This window comes from Thermochaetoides thermophila (genome assembly GCF_000221225.1).
Source record: "Thermochaetoides thermophila DSM 1495 unplaced genomic scaffold scf7180000011823, whole genome shotgun sequence".
Lineage (NCBI taxonomy): Eukaryota > Fungi > Ascomycota > Sordariomycetes > Sordariales > Chaetomiaceae > Thermochaetoides > Thermochaetoides thermophila.
In genome coordinates this window covers 410418-427945 of record NW_006383039.1, presented here as the reverse complement: position 1 = coordinate 427945, position 17528 = coordinate 410418, and the positions used below count along the sequence as shown (strand labels likewise).

The 17528-nt window shown below is 57.0% G+C and overlaps 6 protein-coding genes and 1 non-coding gene across 7 annotated transcripts; 2 read left to right on the top strand and 5 right to left on the bottom strand.

Moving 5' to 3' along the window:
* Nucleotides 1-228: 228 nt before the first annotated feature.
* Nucleotides 229-339, bottom strand: CTHT_0073850. Its single transcript has 2 exons — nt 302-339; nt 229-274 (listed from the first exon to the last, which is right to left on the bottom strand). It is a non-coding gene; the product is annotated as a tRNA-Leu (tRNA).
* Nucleotides 340-925: 586 nt separating this feature from the next.
* On the top strand, nt 926-2567 carry CTHT_0073840 (putative folylpolyglutamate protein; the record flags this gene model as incomplete). The annotated part of the gene is made up of 3 exons (XM_006697576.1): nt 926-952; nt 1042-2248; nt 2317-2567. 3 exons carry the CDS (start codon nt 926-928, stop codon nt 2565-2567), a joined length of 1485 nt encoding a protein of 494 aa, XP_006697639.1.
* A 228-nt stretch (nt 2568-2795) lies between these two features.
* CTHT_0073830 (putative folylpolyglutamate protein) lies at nt 2796-4448 on the bottom strand (the record flags this gene model as incomplete). Its single annotated transcript, XM_006697575.1, has 1 exon — nt 2796-4448. The coding sequence occupies one exon, from the start codon at nt 4446-4448 to the stop codon at nt 2796-2798; it is 1653 nt and encodes a 550-aa protein (XP_006697638.1).
* Nucleotides 4449-5214: 766 nt separating this feature from the next.
* CTHT_0073820 (uncharacterized protein) lies at nt 5215-7413 on the bottom strand (the record flags this gene model as incomplete). Its single annotated transcript, XM_006697574.1, has 3 exons — nt 5215-5265; nt 5324-7231; nt 7291-7413. The coding sequence occupies 3 exons, from the start codon at nt 7411-7413 to the stop codon at nt 5215-5217; spliced, it is 2082 nt and encodes a 693-aa protein (XP_006697637.1).
* Nucleotides 7414-8231: 818 nt separating this feature from the next.
* Nucleotides 8232-9040, bottom strand: CTHT_0073810 (uncharacterized protein; the record flags this gene model as incomplete). Its single annotated transcript, XM_006697573.1, has 3 exons — nt 8232-8582; nt 8655-8846; nt 8924-9040. The coding sequence occupies 3 exons, from the start codon at nt 9038-9040 to the stop codon at nt 8232-8234; spliced, it is 660 nt and encodes a 219-aa protein (XP_006697636.1).
* Nucleotides 9041-10350: 1310 nt separating this feature from the next.
* CTHT_0073800 (putative recessive suppressor of secretory protein) lies at nt 10351-12756 on the top strand (the record flags this gene model as incomplete). The annotated part of the gene is made up of 3 exons (XM_006697572.1): nt 10351-10558; nt 10632-12409; nt 12586-12756. The coding sequence occupies 3 exons, from the start codon at nt 10351-10353 to the stop codon at nt 12754-12756; spliced, it is 2157 nt and encodes a 718-aa protein (XP_006697635.1).
* Nucleotides 12757-14065: 1309 nt separating this feature from the next.
* On the bottom strand, nt 14066-17383 carry CTHT_0073790 (uncharacterized protein; the record flags this gene model as incomplete). The annotated part of the gene is made up of 1 exon (XM_006697571.1): nt 14066-17383. One exon carries the CDS (start codon nt 17381-17383, stop codon nt 14066-14068), a length of 3318 nt encoding a protein of 1105 aa, XP_006697634.1.
* Between the last annotated feature and the right edge of the window lie 145 nt (nt 17384-17528).

Below are 17528 nucleotides of genomic sequence, written 5' to 3'. Positions count from 1 at the left end.
CGTCAATTGTTGCCTTTTTGTCTTGATAGGCATGCCGATATTCACCTTACAGTTGAAGTGTTTGAAGTGTTTGTCATCATCAATTACAGATTACAAGGCCATGGTCAAAACAACGGGGGAAAAAAAAAATAAAAGACTCTGATCAGATTCCAACAACCGTAAAAGTTAACGTTATCACCGGCGGTCAACCCGAGCAAAAATTTGAAAATATGACCCGGCATAAAAACATGACAAGAGTGAGATTCGAACTCACGCCCCCTTGCGGAGACCAGGAATGCTCAGCAGAGCCAATTCAGGTGGACCTGAACCTGGCGCCTTGGACCGCTCGGCCATCTTGCCTTGTCGAGGTGTCAGCAAAGAGCAACTTTTGAAGGGGAAGCTCCTCCTGAGCCCCTCCTAAACTTTTCTGGTGGGCCCGCAAAATGGCGGGGTAGTACCGCGGGGTATCGTGCACGAACCACATCGAGCAGGACCCGTCGGCCACCGAGTTCGGCGTCATCTGCACCGACGAAAGCCGCCTGTTGGAAGCTTGCAGAGCTTGCGACAGAGCTGGAAGCTTCGCTGCTGCTGCTGCTGCCTCGTCAAATTATTTGGAAATTTTGACTCCGTTTCATCCCATCCGCCGCAGCAGCATCTCCAGTTACATTGCATGTAGTGACGCAGTGACGTGACCCAGTGACTCGCAGAAATTTTTTGGGTCTCGTATCGTCGCATCGCTATGTGCATATCGCACGCATCGGGCCTGTTCTGATGATGTTATCGACCATGATGATGAGCCTTTTGCTATCTCTGACTCTGCACGTCTTTTGAATGCGTCATGCCTCATGCCCTGCAGCATCCCGCCGTTGCCACGACCCGGACCCTTATCTCTCGATCAAGAGCTAATTTTCCATCCTTCACGTCGTCTCGACTCATCTCCCACACAATGGCAATGGCGTCCCGCACATACAATGTAGGCCAGGCCCAGGCCGGTCCTTGCATCATCATCATCATCCATTGATTATCTCTGCCGTCCCGTCCCCCGCCGCTGACTGCCCCCAGGACGCCATCGACGCCCTCAACACGCTGCAAACCCCCTACGCCGTGATCGAGGCCCGCCGCAAGGCCGGCATACGTCCTGATGCCGCCTCCGTCCGCGAGATGCGCGGCTACCTTGCCCGCATCGGCTACTCCCCGAAGGACCTCGATCGCCTCAACATCGTCCACGTCGCCGGTACCAAGGGCAAGGGCAGCACCTGCGCCTTTGTCGACAGCATCCTCTCCCGCTACCAGCGCTCTGGAAAGGGCCCCAAGAAGATCGGCCTGTTTACATCCCCCCATCTGATCGCTGTGCGCGAGCGCATCCGTATCAACTCTACGCCTCTGTCTGAGGAGCTCTTCGCGAAGTACTTCTTCGAGGTCTGGGACCGGCTCGAGGCGAATTCCTCCGTCGCATCAGATATGGTCGCCCCGGGCTCCAAGCCCATCTACGCGCGGTACCTGACGCTCATGAGCTTCCACGTCTTTCTGTCAGAAGATGTCGAAGCATGCGTCTACGAGACGGGTATTGGTGGCGAGTATGATGCCACCAACGTGGTTGAGCGCCCTGTCGCGACGGGCATCACGACCCTGGGCATCGACCATGTCTTTGTCCTGGGCGACACGGTCGATAAGATCGCGTGGCATAAGGCCGGCATCATGAAGCGCGGCAGCCCAGCGTTTACCATCGAGCAGGTCCCAGAAGCTGACAAGGTGCTGCGCGATCGCGCTGTCGAGAAGGGTGTGGACCTGACTGTGCTGGGCGTCGATCCTCGTCTAGAAGGCGTCAACATCCGGCCGGACGCCCTCTTCCAGAAGAAGAATGCCAGCCTGGCCATCGCGCTGGCTGAGGCGGCGCTGAAGCGCCTTAATCCATCCTTCGAGCGGAATCCTGAGAGGTTACCCCAAGAATTCATCGAAGGCCTGGAACAGGTCGTCTGGCGCGGCCGGTGCGAAGTCAAGTCCGAGGACCGGGTGATTTGGCATGTGGACGGTGCGCATACGGTCGACAGCCTGAAGATGGCAGCCCGGTGGTTTGCAGGGGAGTGTGCTGCACGACCTGACGGCGGACCCAAGGTGCTGATATTCAATCAGCAGGGCCGTAGCGAAGCGGTCGGGTTCCTGGAGGGGTTGTGCAATACCATCAAGAAGGCCGATCCCACGGGGAAGGGGTTCGAGCATGTTATTTTCTGCACGAACGTCACGTATGCGGCGACGGGGTATAAGCGGGGTACGCCTCAGCCTTCCTGGTTTACGCTACACTAAAACACGTCTGATAGGTGCTGACGATGACGCCAGATTTTGTCAACCACCAGTACAATCCTGAAGACATCCAGAAGATGACGCAGCAAAAGCTGTTTGCTGAGAAGTGGTCTAGTTTGGACCCCTCAGCCAATGTCATGCTCATCCCCAGTATCGAAGAGGCTATCAATAAGGCTCGCGAACTAGCTGAGAGTGCTGGCGGCCCGCAGTGGCAGGCTCTGATTACCGGCAGCTTGCATCTAGTCGGCGGTGCTCTGGGTATCCTCGAGCGCGCCGACGCTTTGTAAGATGGTTTGTGCGTGTTATCATTATTCCGGCCGGTTTTCATCAACCGCCGTGTGATGTTTGCCATGTATTCAACCCATACAGGTCTGCTTCGCGGCATCCAATTTTGTTCGTTCGGGAGTTTGGGAGGAATCGATTTGTTCTTTTTTTTTTTTGTTTTTTGTTTTTTTTTGTTTTTTTGCCCAAATTACCTATCAGATTAGATAGACAGAATTTCTACTGGACGCGACTTATGACTGATTAATTGTCCTCAATACTGGTCCAACAAGGTGAAAGCTGCCCGTCACCAGCACTTTGCACGCCCGTCCCTGCTTGGCCAAATCCTTGATGTACTCAACTGCCGGCTTGACAGCATCAAATACCTCCGTTATAGTCCCCTCGTCCAGTGCCTTCATCGTCTCCTCAGCCTTCTTCTGCACGCTCAAGTCCCTCTCCCCTTCCTTACCACTCTGTTCTTCTTCGTTCCTTGTGAACACAGCATGCGTAAACACCCTGCTCTTTCCCTGGTAGCCTTCTTTCGCTCCCTCATACACCGCCCTCAACAAGCCCCCAACATCCCGATCCTGCTGGTTAAACACCAGCACCCTAACCTCGTCCTCATACCCTTCTCCGATCTCTGACGCAAACCACCTCCCCACTCCCGCCAAACTATCCGTCGTGTGTGCTCCATCCAGGAACCACGTCTTCCCCTGACTATCCGTATACGTCTCAAATCTCCCGCGTAGAACAGGTGCACGGATCGCCTTTTGTAGACCACGGATAAACTCCTCCGGTAAGCTTGCCATCGTCCAGTCCGGCGAAGCGAACCTCTCTGGAAGAGTAATACCGCTCCGGAGCAGGTGCTCCCTCGCCGCATGCACGGCCAAAGCCACGTTTTGCTTCAAGAACGGGTTACTTCTTTTCCCCTCAGAGCCCTCCGTCGTCCCCGGCAAGCCAGACCAGCCCTCGATAAAGCTATCCTCAACCTCCACCAGCTGGGCCCCCTTCTCCCTTGCCCTTCCCCTCAATACCTCCATGACCTTCTCCCCTTCTTCACCCGTCAGCTTCCTCGCGAAAGCCTTGACCCCCTTCTTGAAAATCCCCGCCTTGTGCCACGCAATCTCAGGCAACGTGGCCCCCAGCATGGAGACGTGATCGATCCCCAGCTGTGTCACCACCGACGCGGTGATGCACTCCGGCGGGAGGATGTTTGTCGCGTCATATTCCCCGCCAATGCCGGTCTCTATCACCGCTGCGGCGACAGAAGGATGGACGAATGCGTGGAACGCGCATAGGGTGAGGAACTTAAAGAAGAATGGCTTTGTCGTCGGTCCTTGGATCTCCTCTTCCTCCTCTGGGGTGAGTTCCTTTCCCTGCTTCAGCTCCTCCACCTCCTCCCTTGCAGCCTGCGTAAGCCTCTCCCATATCTCATTGACAACCGCCCCAAACTCTTCCTTGGGGATGATGTCCCCTTCCCCTTCGCAGAAAAAAGCGATCCTCTCCCTCACATCCACCACATGCGGCGAGGTATACAGCCCGACCCTTGACCGTTCCCCCGCACCCAACTGGGATGCGTACTCTCCCAGTATAGCGCCCACCATGGTACTCACAGTTCCCTTTCCCTTCGTCCCCGCGACATGCACACACTTCAAGTTGTGAACACGGGCGAGGGAAGAGGGCGTGTACCCTGAGCGGGCAAGCCAGAAGAGGGTTTCGGGGTGGGAGAGGGCATTGAGGTCTTCTTTAGTTGTCTGGGTCTTTTTCCCATCTTGGGTGTTGTTGGGACTTGACTGGGAAGGGAGTTGGGAGAAGCGCGAGACGACGGATTGGTTGGACTGGAGGAGGGAGAGGCGATGGAGGGCTAGGGTGTAGGGGTCTATTGTGGGGGGTGAGATGGAGGGCATTTTGCAGGGATATTGAGAGAAAGGACGCAGAAAGCGAGTTGTGATGGCAATGAGACGGGGGAGCTGAAGTAAGAGTTTGAAGGTCGGTTGGATTGAAAATATTCGAGTTGTAGCGATTCGATCCCCGGTGAGTGAGCAGATGGGGAGAGGTGGCATAATAATATCCGAGGAGAGAAAACTTGCGTGATTTCACTTCATCGCTGAAGGAGAAAAAGGCTCCCGATATAATAAGGGTTACAAGAGGCCGCCGCTTAACCAGATGTGCAGCAGGGTGAAATGATGGAAACTGACTGAATGAATGAAGGCTTGTTTTGACCAAAGTCAGAAAGCTCAATAGTGAGTTCCAAAGAGCTGATACAGATCCTGAAGCTTGACAAAATGAAAAAAAAAAAAAAAGACAAGGATATAAAGCTCCCAGCTTTGATGTGGGACCATCAAAGGGGTTTCACTCAACCACTGCGAATCTCAAAACATCCTAACACCCTCTACCCCTAGGGTAAAATAATGCGTAAGCAAAGCACTTTGCACATACTCTTGAAACCAATTTGCCAAACATGTCTATTGACTACCTTACACACACGGCCCTCACCGTTCTTTCTGTCCGTCCCTCCCATCCGCGCTCTCTTCTCTCTTTTATTTTTTTTTCTTCCATAAGACAGGGCACGAATCTACGTAGATAACAGGCAATGTACAATTCTTTCTTTTAACAAAAGGAAAAATAGAGAGACTGTATAAGCTAGTCCCCTTTGTCCGTATTGTCTGCTGTCTACTGCTGCTCCAGCCTCAGGCTCTGCAGCCTCGCCTCCGCTTGTATAACCTGTAAGGTGTCAGCATCTTCCGGTAGATAAAAAAAAAAAAAAAAAAAAAAAACTCACCTCCAAAGCCTGCCTAACCTCCAATACCTTCCTCACCTCCGCCAGCCAATCCCGACTCAATGTCTTGCTCCACCCCGTCAGCGCATTCATCTCGCGCGCCGCATTATCGAGGTCGCCCTCCTCTAGGAAAGCCTGCGTTCTGGCAAGAATACTCTCCACATCATCTCCCACTGCACCGGCCGTCGTCGTCGTCGTCGCCGGTACCGGCTTTTTGAAGAGAACCTTGCTCAGGACGTAGCTCGAGGCATGGCTAGCCAGGCCCGCGTCTTCCGGCAGCAAGCTGGCCTTGCGCACCTCGTTCGCGACACGCCTGAAGCGGTCGATGAGCTCAGCACGAGTGGAAATACCGCGCTGGTAGGCCGAGGGCGGGATGCTGGCGATTGCAGCGTCGACGACGGGGTCGCCGGCGGCAATCTCCTTCAGCGCAACCAGCTCGCGGATGAAGGGGCGCGGGTGACGTGCGTCATCGAGGGAAGCGCGAACAGCCTCGACAGCCACATGCAGCTGCTGCGTGCGCAGGTTGGTATCGATGACGCTGTTCCAGTCGGCAGTCAGACGCTCGAGGTCGGCGACGGCGGCGGAGAGCTCCTGGAGACGACCCAAGCGGCCGTCACGCTCGCGCTCGACCTGCTCCTGGACCTCGCGAGCAAAGTGGCGCTGCAGCTCGACGGCCTGCTCGAGAAGCTGGTTCTGCAGGCGCTGCTCGGCGAGCTGGCGCTCGCGCTGCTGGATGAGCTGGACCTTGGCATCGTAGGAGGCCTTGACGCGCGCCATCTCCTCCTCGAACTCGCGCCGGAAGGCCTGTTCCTGCGCGACGATGACCGACTCGAGGCGCGAGACAAGCTCGTTGGCGGTCTTGTCGAACTCGTCGATCTTCTGCTTGACCTGCTGCGCGGCCTCCTGCTCGGCGGCGGCCTTCATGTCGCGGATCTTCTGGCCGACTTTGGCGATCTTCTCCTTGGCCTTGCCGATCGTCGCGCCGTACTTCTCGTTGGCACCGTCGTGGTTGATGACGGTGATGATGTCGTTCAGCATGCGGACGAGCTCCTGGACAACCGGCTCAGCGGCATCGGGAACGGTGATAGGATCAATCGGGGACGCAGGGGGCCAGCGAGACGGCTCGTCGACTTCGGGAGCCTTCCATTTCTTTTTCTTTACCTCCTCCTCCTCCTTCTTCTCCTCGACAAGAGCAGCAGCGGGAACAATAGCAGCAGCTGGGGACGAGGGCTCAGACTTGGGGGGCTCGGGCTTAGGCACGGTCTTCTTCTCCTGAACAACCGAGGCAGCAGCTTCCTTAGGCGTCTGCTCCTCCTTCTCCTCCTCCTTCTTCTTAGCCTCCTCAATTACAGCAGGCTTCGCCCTGGTGACCTTAGCTTCCTTCTTCGCGGACTCAACAGCCTGAATCGAGCTGGACTGGCGGGCTGAGATCTCGCTGCCGTCGGCCACGCGCCACGAGGCGCCACTATGGGGAGCAACCTTGACACTGTCACCAAGATCGGACCTCCTAGACGATCCCACGCGGTCGGCAATGTTGGGGAAGCGCTTCTTGAGGTCGAGCTCCTCCAGGTATAGCACGGCCTGCTCGCCGTACGGCACGTAGGTGGTGAAGAAGTCGTGAAAGTTGTCGTTGACACGCGAGTACCATACGCCGCCGCCAAAGGCAAGAGCACTCAGGAAGGTCAGCGTCAGGATGTAGTTACGCAAACGGCGGAAGAAGCCGGCCTTCTTCTTGGGTGGCGGGGGAAGAGGCGTCGTCTGGGGCGGGGGGGGAGGGGGAGGAGGAGGGGCTGTGGTAGTGGTACTAGTAGTCGTCTCAGGCGAGGCGGGCTTTGCGTCGTCGGTGTAGAAGCGCTGGAGGGTCGAGTTAGCTCTCACAGACAATGATACAATGATGGCTCCCGAGACGAGCTACTGATGAGGTCATGTCACGAAGGGCATGTCAGCGTCAGCGTCGGGGATGTTCGTACCTGGGCGACATTGAGCTGGGCACGCCTCGCGGCGGCAAGCTGCCATTGGCGGCCGGCAGCGGCAGTGACTGCGGCAGGCCTGCTGCCCAGCGCCCTCACGGATGGCAGCGATGTCCGCAACATGAGGGATAGGGGAGGGGCCGGCAAGGGCGCAGTTGGGGGGGCGGATGTGGGTTGTCGAGGACCGACTCGACCAAGAGAGCAACGAGGAGCCCGGAAGCGAAAAAGAGCTCGGCAAAGTTCCGGGTCCGCGCGAGGCCTGGCGGGACCCCCCCCCCCCCTTGGCGTGGAGCTTGCCAGCTGCGTAACTTACATGATCGTCTTTCTGTATTGAATACCTACACAGATCGTTACGCATTGTTACACGGAAAACATTATCGATGGCTCTGGCTATCATGATTAGGGAGAGGAGGCGATCATATCTCAAGTCCGCTGGCTTAACAGAAAAAATAAAAGAAGAAAAAAGGAAGAGAAGAAAAAAAAAGAAGAGAAAAAAGGTTTTAAAAAAAAAAGAACCCATATGTTCAAAATACCGTCACCAGCGAGCCCCATTAGGATTATCTCCAGCATGTTGCTCTCTCTCTATCCGTATCGTCGTCGCAGTTCGCAGTCACAGCTCGTATTATACAGCGCATGCTTGGATCGCCCTCGATCCCTCACACGCTGACACAAACCCATCAATCAGAGATACGAAATATTAAAAGGCATCATACCATGCATCCGGCCGTCTCCCCGTCGTGCAATGCAGTCAGTCCATCTGCCATCATCATCATCATCCTCCTCCTTCTCCTCCTCCTCCTCCTCCTCCTCCATCCAGCTTCAATACCCTACAAAACAGTGCTGCCCTGCCAGTTGAACCATGCTGAGGAAGCCAAAGAAACGTAGAGTGCAAAGCAGCCTTCCCCAAACACACATCCCCTTTCCTTTCCCCTGACAACTCCTCAGCAAGCGCAAGGCCCGCCAACCTGGGTATTCGCGCTCTCCGGTGCTAGACTGACGCCGGGCCGCTGGCCGGGACGGGCATGGCCGCGCGGGCCGACCTGATCAAGCGGCAGCTTGCGAGCGATGGCGGTGAAGAGCTCCTGGACGTTCTCGGCCGTCTTGGCCGACGTCTCGAAGAAGAGCAGGCCGGCCTCGCGCGCGTAGGCCTCGGCGTCGGCCGTCTGCACTGCTCGCTTGTCCGGGTTGTCGGCCACCAGGTCCAGCTTGTTGCCCGCCAGCGCGATGATGATGTTCTCGTTTGCCTGCCGCTGCAGCTCCTTGACCCAGGATTTCGCCTTGTCGAGGGAAGCCTGGGAGGATGTGTCAGCGCTGATATCGTACTCTCAGTGATAAGATAGGAGAAAGGGGGAAGGAGGTCTTACAGCCTGAGTAATGTCGTAGACGACAACAGCGCAGTTGGCATTCCGGTAGTACATGGGCGCCAGCGACTTGTAGCGTTCCTGGCCGGCCGTATCCCAAATTTCGAACTTGACTGTTGTGTTCTCGTCCAGAGAGATGGTCTGTGTGAGGAAGGCCGCGCCGATCGTTGATTCCCGGTACGAGTCAAACTGGTCCTGCATGGCGTCAGCAATCATTCCCCCCCCCCCTTCTCTTTAAGATTGATTGATAAATTCGGCCATCCTATCCTAACCTTCACAAAACGCAATACGATCGAGCTCTTCCCCACGGCCGACTCGCCCAGCAATACCAGCTTGAACTGGGCAAAGCGGGTGTTCCCACGGGCGCCGGGCGGTCCCCGAGTAGCCATATTTGGCGATGTGTGTGGTGGTTGTGTCTGTCTGTCGATAGACAAAGTAGAATTCCGCGCAGAGGAGATGAGCGCTTGCGGAGTGCCGTCGGCCAGTAGATAATGCGCTAGCGGCGCGGCCCAAAAAAAAAAAATCAATCAAGAAATGAGCCCGAGGCTGGTCTAAAAAACGGTTGCCTAGAGGCGAGTGAGTCGTGAGCAGGTAGGATGTTCCTCTTATGGGGAACCCGAGGAATCAGGGATGTGTCGTCGCAATCAGTCGCGGGGAAACAAAGAAGCCCGGGCCAGGATGGGTCGGTGCGGTTCGCTGAGTTGATGAAATGATGAATGCAAATGCAAATGTGCAGCTGAGGGTCGGTCGCAGGCACAAAGCACAAAAATACCAAATGACAAGCAGGCTGGCGGAAGGCAATCAATCAATCAATCGATTAATCAATCAAGGTCAGAGGAAGGCACGGGACCAGAGACTAGGCGATAAAACCGTCCGCTACCTGCGGTGTGTGAATTGGTGATTGACGGGCGAGGGACGGAACAAGGAGTTTGTTGACGCACGCACTCGCGGCCTTGCTGCCAGTCAGCGGGCAGAGAAGAGAGCCCATTCATCAGCGAAACAGCGGACAGTGGCCAGGACAGTGGACAGTGAACGGTGCTGCTGTGGGCATAGGCAGCCTTGGCCCTCCTGGCCACCACTGCCACTGGCCGGCCAGCGGCGGCACCAGGCTGTTGTGCATTCATCAGGTGCCCTGTGCCGCCCGCCCGCCCGCCCGCGATAAGTGAGTTTTTGGCCCGTGCACACATCCATTGAATCGCCACGTGATGGCAGTGCCGAGCAGGTGCCAATATTCAGAAGTTTGTTGTTCTCTCTCTTGTGTTCTCTCCCTCCTCTCTCTCTCTCTGCCAGCCGGCAGGGCTTGGCTCGAGTCGGAAAGGGGTGGGGTGGGGCTGGCCATTGCCCCACTAGGTGTTTCGCTCCCCGGGGCGTAAGGGTCAAAACCCCTGTTTCCCAGGGTTATGTTTCGTTTTGTTTCGTAAGTTTCGAGTTTCGTAACCCTGTGTTACTGGGGAAGTGTCCGATTCGTGATTTCGCTGAGATTTGACAGACAGCGTCATCTCTCCAACGGGGAACATCGTCAACCTCATTCTCGAGCCCTCAGCACAACCTCCCTGAACGCAACTCCCGACTCCCATCCAGTGTGGGAGCCTGGCCACTCCCTCTTTTCTCTCTTTCTTCAGCTCAATGCCCTTTCTGAAAAGCTACGTAATTTAATACCAGACTCTTCCTCCCTTCCGTTCGCTCGCTAGTCGCTATCATGGCGCTCCCCTTCCGCGACGTCAACGTCCAGCACGCCTCCGACTCGTACATCTTCTCGTCGCCCTCGAGCCCCAATGCTCCGGCCCTGCTGATCGACCGTCCTACCGGCGACATCAGACTCAGCGATGCCTCTCTGCTCGCAGGGAAGCGCGTGTCGCGCGTCACCAGCATCGCCGGCATCTTGGGCGTAATCCGTCTGCGCTTAGGTAGGCTGCCCCTGACTCCCGACTCTTGCCCCTTTCTCTCTCTTCCTCGGGGCTAACCATGACTCTCTCGCAGACAAGTATGTCGTCCTCATCACGAAAGCGAAGCCCGTCGGCAAGCTCTGTGGCCACACCGTCTACAAGGTTGTCGCCACAGAGCTTCTTCCCCTTCGCGAGCGACAGATCAGCGACCCCGACGAGGACCGTTTCCTGGCCCTGCTGCGCGGATTCATCCGGGACGGGCCCATGTACTTCTCGTACACGCTCGACCTCACCAACAGCTTCCAGCGGCAAGCCCAGCAGGACGCTGCTGTGCCCCTCTGGAAGCGCGCCGACGACCGCTTCTTCTGGAACCGCTTCCTCCAGTCCGACTTGATCAACTTCCGCAACCAGGGTGCCCGCGGTTTCCCCGCCCCTCAACCCGGTATCGACCCTTATATCCTCCCCGTGATCTTCGGCATGCTCGAGATCCATCCGACCACCTTCTCCGGCACGCCCCTGACGCTGGCCCTGATTACCCGTCGCTCGCGCTACCGTGCTGGCACCCGCTACTTTACCCGGGGTCTGGACGAGGAAGGCCACGCGGCAAACTACAATGAGACGGAGCAGATCCTGGTGTTGAACGACAACAACGCCAGCGGCTATGCTAGCGGCGCCGGGACCAGCAAGGCTGGCGAGCACAAGGAGATGCAGATCCTGTCGTATGTCCAGACCCGCGGCAGTGTGCCGGCCTTCTGGGCGGAAATCAACACACTCAAGTACACGCCCAAGCTGCAAATCCGCGCGATCGAGGCTGCCTACCCGGCTGCGCGCGCCCACTTCGAGGAGCAGGTCCGTCTCTATGGCGACAACTACCTCGTGAACCTGGTCAATCAAAAGGGCCGCGAGATGCCCGTGAAGCACGCCTACGAAAAGATGGTGCAAATGCTCACCAACAATACCGGCGTCGAGCACATCCAGGCCGATCAGCACACGGATGAGAAGTTCCGCACCATCGAGACCGCAGGCAACTCCCGCTCCTCCATCGCCAATCGCCTGCACTACATCTACTTCGACTTCCACGCCGAAACCAAGGGTCTCCAAATGCACCGCGCCCAGCTCCTAATTGACCGCATGCGCGACGCCCTCCTCGCCCAACAATATTTCCGCGCCGTCGACATGCCCGGCTCACGCCAACTCTCCGCAGCCCCTGGCCTCCCCCGTCTGGAGATCCGCTCCCTCCAAACATCCGTCGTCCGCACTAACTGCATGGACTGCCTCGACCGCACGAACGTGGTCCAATCCCTCCTGGCGCGCTGGACCCTGGACCGTATGCTGTCCGACCTAGGCCTGCTCCCGCGCGGAGCCCGCTTCGCGGACGCCGATCCAGCCTTTGAGAATTTATTCCGCAACATCTGGGCCGACAACGCCGACGTCGTGAGCAAAGCCTACTCCGGCACCGGCGCGATGAAGACAGATCTTACGCGCACGGGCAAGCGCACCAAGGCCGGCGCGCTGCAAGACTTGCGCGTCGCGTTGACACGCTACTGCAAGAATAACTTCACCGACGGCCCCCGCCAAGACGCGTTCGATCTCTTCCTTGGCGAATACGTCCCCGTGGCAGCGGGCACGCCGTCGATTAGTGTCATGGGCGGCGGTGGCATCGGTGGGTACGATGTCTTTGCGGATCGCAGGCCGGTCTGGATCCAGGCTGTACCGTACATTGCTGCGTTTGGGGCGTTCTTTGTCATGGTGGCGCTGTATACCCCCAGGGTGTCGGACAAAGCTATTTGGCCGCTTAGGTTGGCGACAATTTTCTGGGCGCTGGTGGCGGTTTGGGGGTTCTGGTTTGTGATGAGTAATGGAATGTTATATGTAAGTTTCCTCCTTTCCCTCCCCCCCCGGCCCCCCCCCCTTTTTTTTTTTTTTCCCTTCTTTATCCCTTCTCCCTTCCTCCCTTCCTCTCTCCATCCTACCCTCTTTTTTTTCGGTTTTTTTTCCCCCTCTCCCCAGTTCATAAGCCTGCTGGGATGGCTGCTAACAGCAGATAGGTCAACTGGCCAAAACTTAATCCCCGTCCCTGGGCAACAGAAGGGTATCATGAAACGATCCGGCGAGTGCGGAAGGATCGTATCCTGGGTCCCTTGGTGGCAAGACACGAGAGGGGATTGAGCACCGCGCGCTATGTCAATGCTGAGGAAGGGAAGAAAAGGATTGAGTAGGCAGCAGCTGTACAACAGACAGCCACACTCTTTCGGGCTTGCGTCTCTACAGTGGTCAGGACTTTGGGCATTTTGTCTTGGGTCTTTTTGTCTTGTGGTCTTGTTCGGGTTACTTACGTATTAGTCTTGTGTTGGGTCAATATTTGGTTAGATTATCTAGGCAGGGAGTTTTAAAAACTCTTGTAGTAAGCAGGGGAAAGTTGCCCTGGGTTCACCTTTGTTTTTTTTTTATTTTTATTTTTTTTATTACCTCTACCGACCTACCTTCCTCCCTCCCTGCCTACTTACTTTTCTGGCATGCATCATCTATTATAGACTTGAGGGAATACTGAAATTTTCAATTTTTGTCTTATTTTCCCTGGCATACTAGTAGTTCGGTTGAGGCCCGTTATGGACATCATCCATCAGGTCGTAGATTGTTAGGTTGAATTTGGCAACTGGTAGCTGAACGGTTGGACAGAAGAACATCCCTAATCCCGTCTTTGTTCATCTTTTTAGCTCTTGGTCAGCCTCTCCCATCTCACCATAATTGGAAACCATGAGGATAGATAGATATGATGACAAAGGAAACCCATGTAAAGGTTGTCATTGTAGACAGTCCAATACCCCCTCCCCCCTTCCCAAAAAGAAAAAAAAAAAGGGCCTCAACCCTGGACCACTATGTATATAAATCATAACTAATAACAAGAATGAAGAAGAAAAAAAAAGAGGCTCGGGGTATCTCCAGGACAACAACCTTGACGCAGCTCTTCTCCGAATCTCAATTTACACCAATCTTCCAAACTCCCCTTTCCTACCGGGATCCAAAAAAAAAAACACACCTTAAAAGAACCTAGCTCAATAATACCCTATTTCATTTACAACCACAGCAACCACCTAACCCCCCTCCCAACCCCTCTAACCATCCCGACCAATATCCTCACCAACACCACCACACTCCAAACCCACCACATACACCCCACCAAAGCCCACTCCACAGCCACCCACCCAGCCCTCCTAAGCCACCTAAACCGTCGCCTCTTCCTGCGCAGCATCAGCTCGATCTCGTCCATCGCCTTCTTCACCTTCATCCGTTCACGCCCGACCAAGTCCCGCGCCGCTTCGTCTGCCATGTCCGCGGCGGAATGGACTTGGGATTCGAGGAGGCGGGTGGTCGTGTGACGGAGGGTGTCGACCCTTTCTAACAAGGCAGGGATCGTCGATGTTGTTAAGGAAGAGGTTTGGGCGTGGAGGTGGGAGGTTGTAGACTGGATCTGGCCCGTCAACGACGTCGCAAGCGCAGGGTGAATAGTTACGCGGGTGTAGACTGTCATTTGTTGTTGGTTCGAAGAAGAAAAGAGAAGAAGAAGAAGAAGAAAGGGATAATATCGGCCGGAGGTAGCAGAGGAGAGGTATGTGCTCGACGAGATAATTCCCTGGCGTGGATGCCTGTGCTGAGGAGCATGGCGCGCACACGGGCCACGTCCCGGCGGGATAGGATGGGGACGGGGGCCATACCGCCCCCTGGGACGGGCCAGGCGTGATGAGAGGGGCGTGATGTTGTTGGCGCGAGGCCGGTCACGACGGCGTCGAGGCGTGAGCCGGCGAGACGGGCTCTGTCTTGTGCGGCAGTGGTTGATTCTGCGTCGGAAGCGACGCTCTCGGGGACGACTAGCTGGGGGATTGGGGATGATGATGACGCGGATGCGGACTGGATGTCGATCCTGGGGGGCTTGAGCATCTCGAAACGGGACGACCTCCGACTGAGGGGTTGGGCAGGAGGATGCTGCAGCATGATAGTCTGCTGTTGGTTGCCCTGCTCCGCCGACGAGACCGTCAACCCCGGAATCGAATGTGGTGACGCCTCAAGCCCCTTCTCCTTATCCCTTGGCGGCGTCTTCTCCTCCTTCTTCGCCTTTCTCACCCTCGCGGTCGCATCCTCATCCCCCTCACCCTCATCCGACGACCCAGACAACCTATCTTCCACGCCGTCTCTCCCTCCCCTCCAAAACAAATCACTGACCTTGGACACGCCACTCTTCAAGACACTATCAATCCTCGGCCCGCGGAACAGCGACCTGAAACTCAACGAGCCATCTTCCCCGCGCAACTTCCCACTGCTAACACTCTTACTCGGCCGATGACCCAACTTCGCCCCCTCCGCACCCCCAGAAGCGGTAGCCCTTTCCCCCGGACTCCTAGACAACCCCCTTTGAGGCGAAGGAACGTTACTCGGGCCGGTCTCGGGCGACGCCGTCGCTGCATCAGACAGCACAGCCGGATTCAAACCATCCTCCCCAGCCCCAACCTGCAACCTCTCCTGTGTCTGTGTCTCCACAGCAGCAGCAGCAGCAGCAGCAGCAGCAGAGGCAGAGGCAGAGGCAGAGGCAGAGGCAGAAGCAGTAGCAGAAGCAGCATGCCGCTCCTTACTCCGATCATGAAAAATACTCCGCACCTTCGTTAGCGGGTTACTACTACTCCCGCTGACACGTGGTGGCGAACTAGGCCTGCTAGGCGAAAGTGGCGACAAGTCCATTCCAATAGGCGGGATCAACCCAATCTCTCTTGCGGGACGGAGCTCGGGTGTCGTAGGCTGCGAGGATTCCTCCTCCATAGAGAACCTCCCTACGCGGGAGGGCACTTCCAGGCTTGCGCGTGCCCCGGGCTGGGGGCTCGATCCGCCGTGGGGGAGGGGCAGAGGCTTGAGGCCGAGACCGATAACGGATGCGGAGGTGCGACTGTCGGAGTAATCCATCCTCGAGCTTGCGCGGCGATGGGCCCGGATTGAAGAGGCTGTTGGACCACCTTGTTCGGGCGTCATTGGTTCACTTTGCTTCAGCTGTTTCGTTTCGGGGTCATACAGCGGATGCGACTCAGCATCCCTCAGCTCTTTGGCATACATCTCCTCCACCTTGAGCTCGAGTACGGATTTCCCTCCCGGCGGACGCACCCTCCATCTTCTCCGATCCGTCCCATCCGTATCCGACGACTCCGACATGGAACTCCGATGCAGCCTTAACAAATCCCTATTAGTAATAACACTCGCCTGACGATGATGGGAAGCCTTAAGCGCGCGCAGTTTCTGCTGCGCCCGATCCCTTGCCGCAGTCAGGACATGCTCATGCGAAGAGGTAGGCAGATCCGGCGTGGACTTGTCCCCCGGCGTATGCGCATCCGACGAGTCCCTCGCCGACCCCGGCGTCGCAGCAAGCCGATCATCGTGTGCGAGCTGCTTGCCCAGATCCGACCGCTGCGGAAACACCCTCCTCCATTGCCGGTCCTCGACCAACTTCTTATTATCATCCTGCTCCAGCCAGTACACATCTGCTAACATATCCGCCGGCTCAATGACCCAGTCCACGCGCGGCCGCTTCGGGCGTGCAGCAGCCGGATTCCGCACGCTGGACAGCGCCGGCGACGACGACGATGACGCCTGCAGAGCAGCATGCTGCGCCCCGGGAAACGGCGGCAGCGCAGGGTTCCCGGGTATGCGATGTTGCCCCGTGGCAACCCACTTGGCGACCTCATCAATCCAGTCCGACACCTTCTTCACGTCATTGAATCCCTGCGCTTCACCGTCAATCGCCTTCCTCTCTCGCGCGCGCACCTTGCGGTTCCGGATGTACTGCAGGGGATTGTACGGCCGTCCAAGCTTGGTCTCCAGCTCGGAGCTCGACACTCTCGATGCAGGAGCCGAATCTCTCGGTGTACCAGGCGGACTGGCATTCCGGGACTTGGCCGTCTTTTCCCGAGGTGGCTCCAACGGGGGCACGAGCTCCAATAACCGCCGGTATTGGGCCATCAGCTCGAGGTACTCCCTCGCCTTTTGCGCGCGCGCCAGTGTCGACTGCGAGAAATGATACCGATACGGCTGTGGCGTGGTATGCTCGAACGAAGAGTGCATCGGTGTGAGGGTGTTCGTCCCCGTAGGTACCATCTTCGGGGAACGATCTGGCTTAGGGGATCCCGTCCGCGGCTGTCCGACAGCCCGTCGCTGCTGCTGGAGGTGATATCTTAAACTTGACCCCGGAGCCCCAGCATCCGGTAGAGGTGACAGCCTCGGTGGCGCGGCACCGCTACTGACAGGCTGGGAGACGGTCCTTCTCGATGCAGCAAGCCTCCTCGACTCGCTCAGCGTCAGGGCCATGTTGACGATCTGGGCGGACTCCAGATCCAGCTGGGAGACGGTTGATCGCGAGGGGGAGGGGGACGACACGGCGGTAGACTCGGTAGCGAAGGAAGTACGCTGGGTCTCCGTCGTGGAGGAGGGAGTTTGCGGGCTGGCGGTGCTGCTCCATGATGGTCTGGTGGGGGTCTCCGGTTGTGCGTTCACGTCTTGCGACTGTGAGAGCTCCTGTTGCTGCTGCTGCTGCTGCTGATAATGATGATGACGATGAAGATGATGTTGGGAATCTGGCTCCGAGCTGCGATGTCTCGACCGTCTGTGGCGGTTTAGTAGCGAATCGGCCAGCAAGAAGCCGCTGCTGGACCGATGCTTGTGTGTCCTGCCCGTGAGCGAACCACGTTTGTCGCCATGGCGGGTCGGAGCTTCAGCACCGGTCGATGACACGGGTGTTGATCCTCGAGACGACTGTCCAGCTGCAACGGGGCTGGAAGTCGAGAAGCTGGCGTTGCGATGGTCCGTCATTGCGATTGAAGAGTATCGAACGAACAACCCGACAGCGACAGGAGATGGGAGTCAAGACTCGACGACTGGAGAAGCGTCAACAAACGTGCCGTCCGCACTCTCCCGCTGAAATAATTCGGCGCGGTGGCATCCGCATGCCATACAA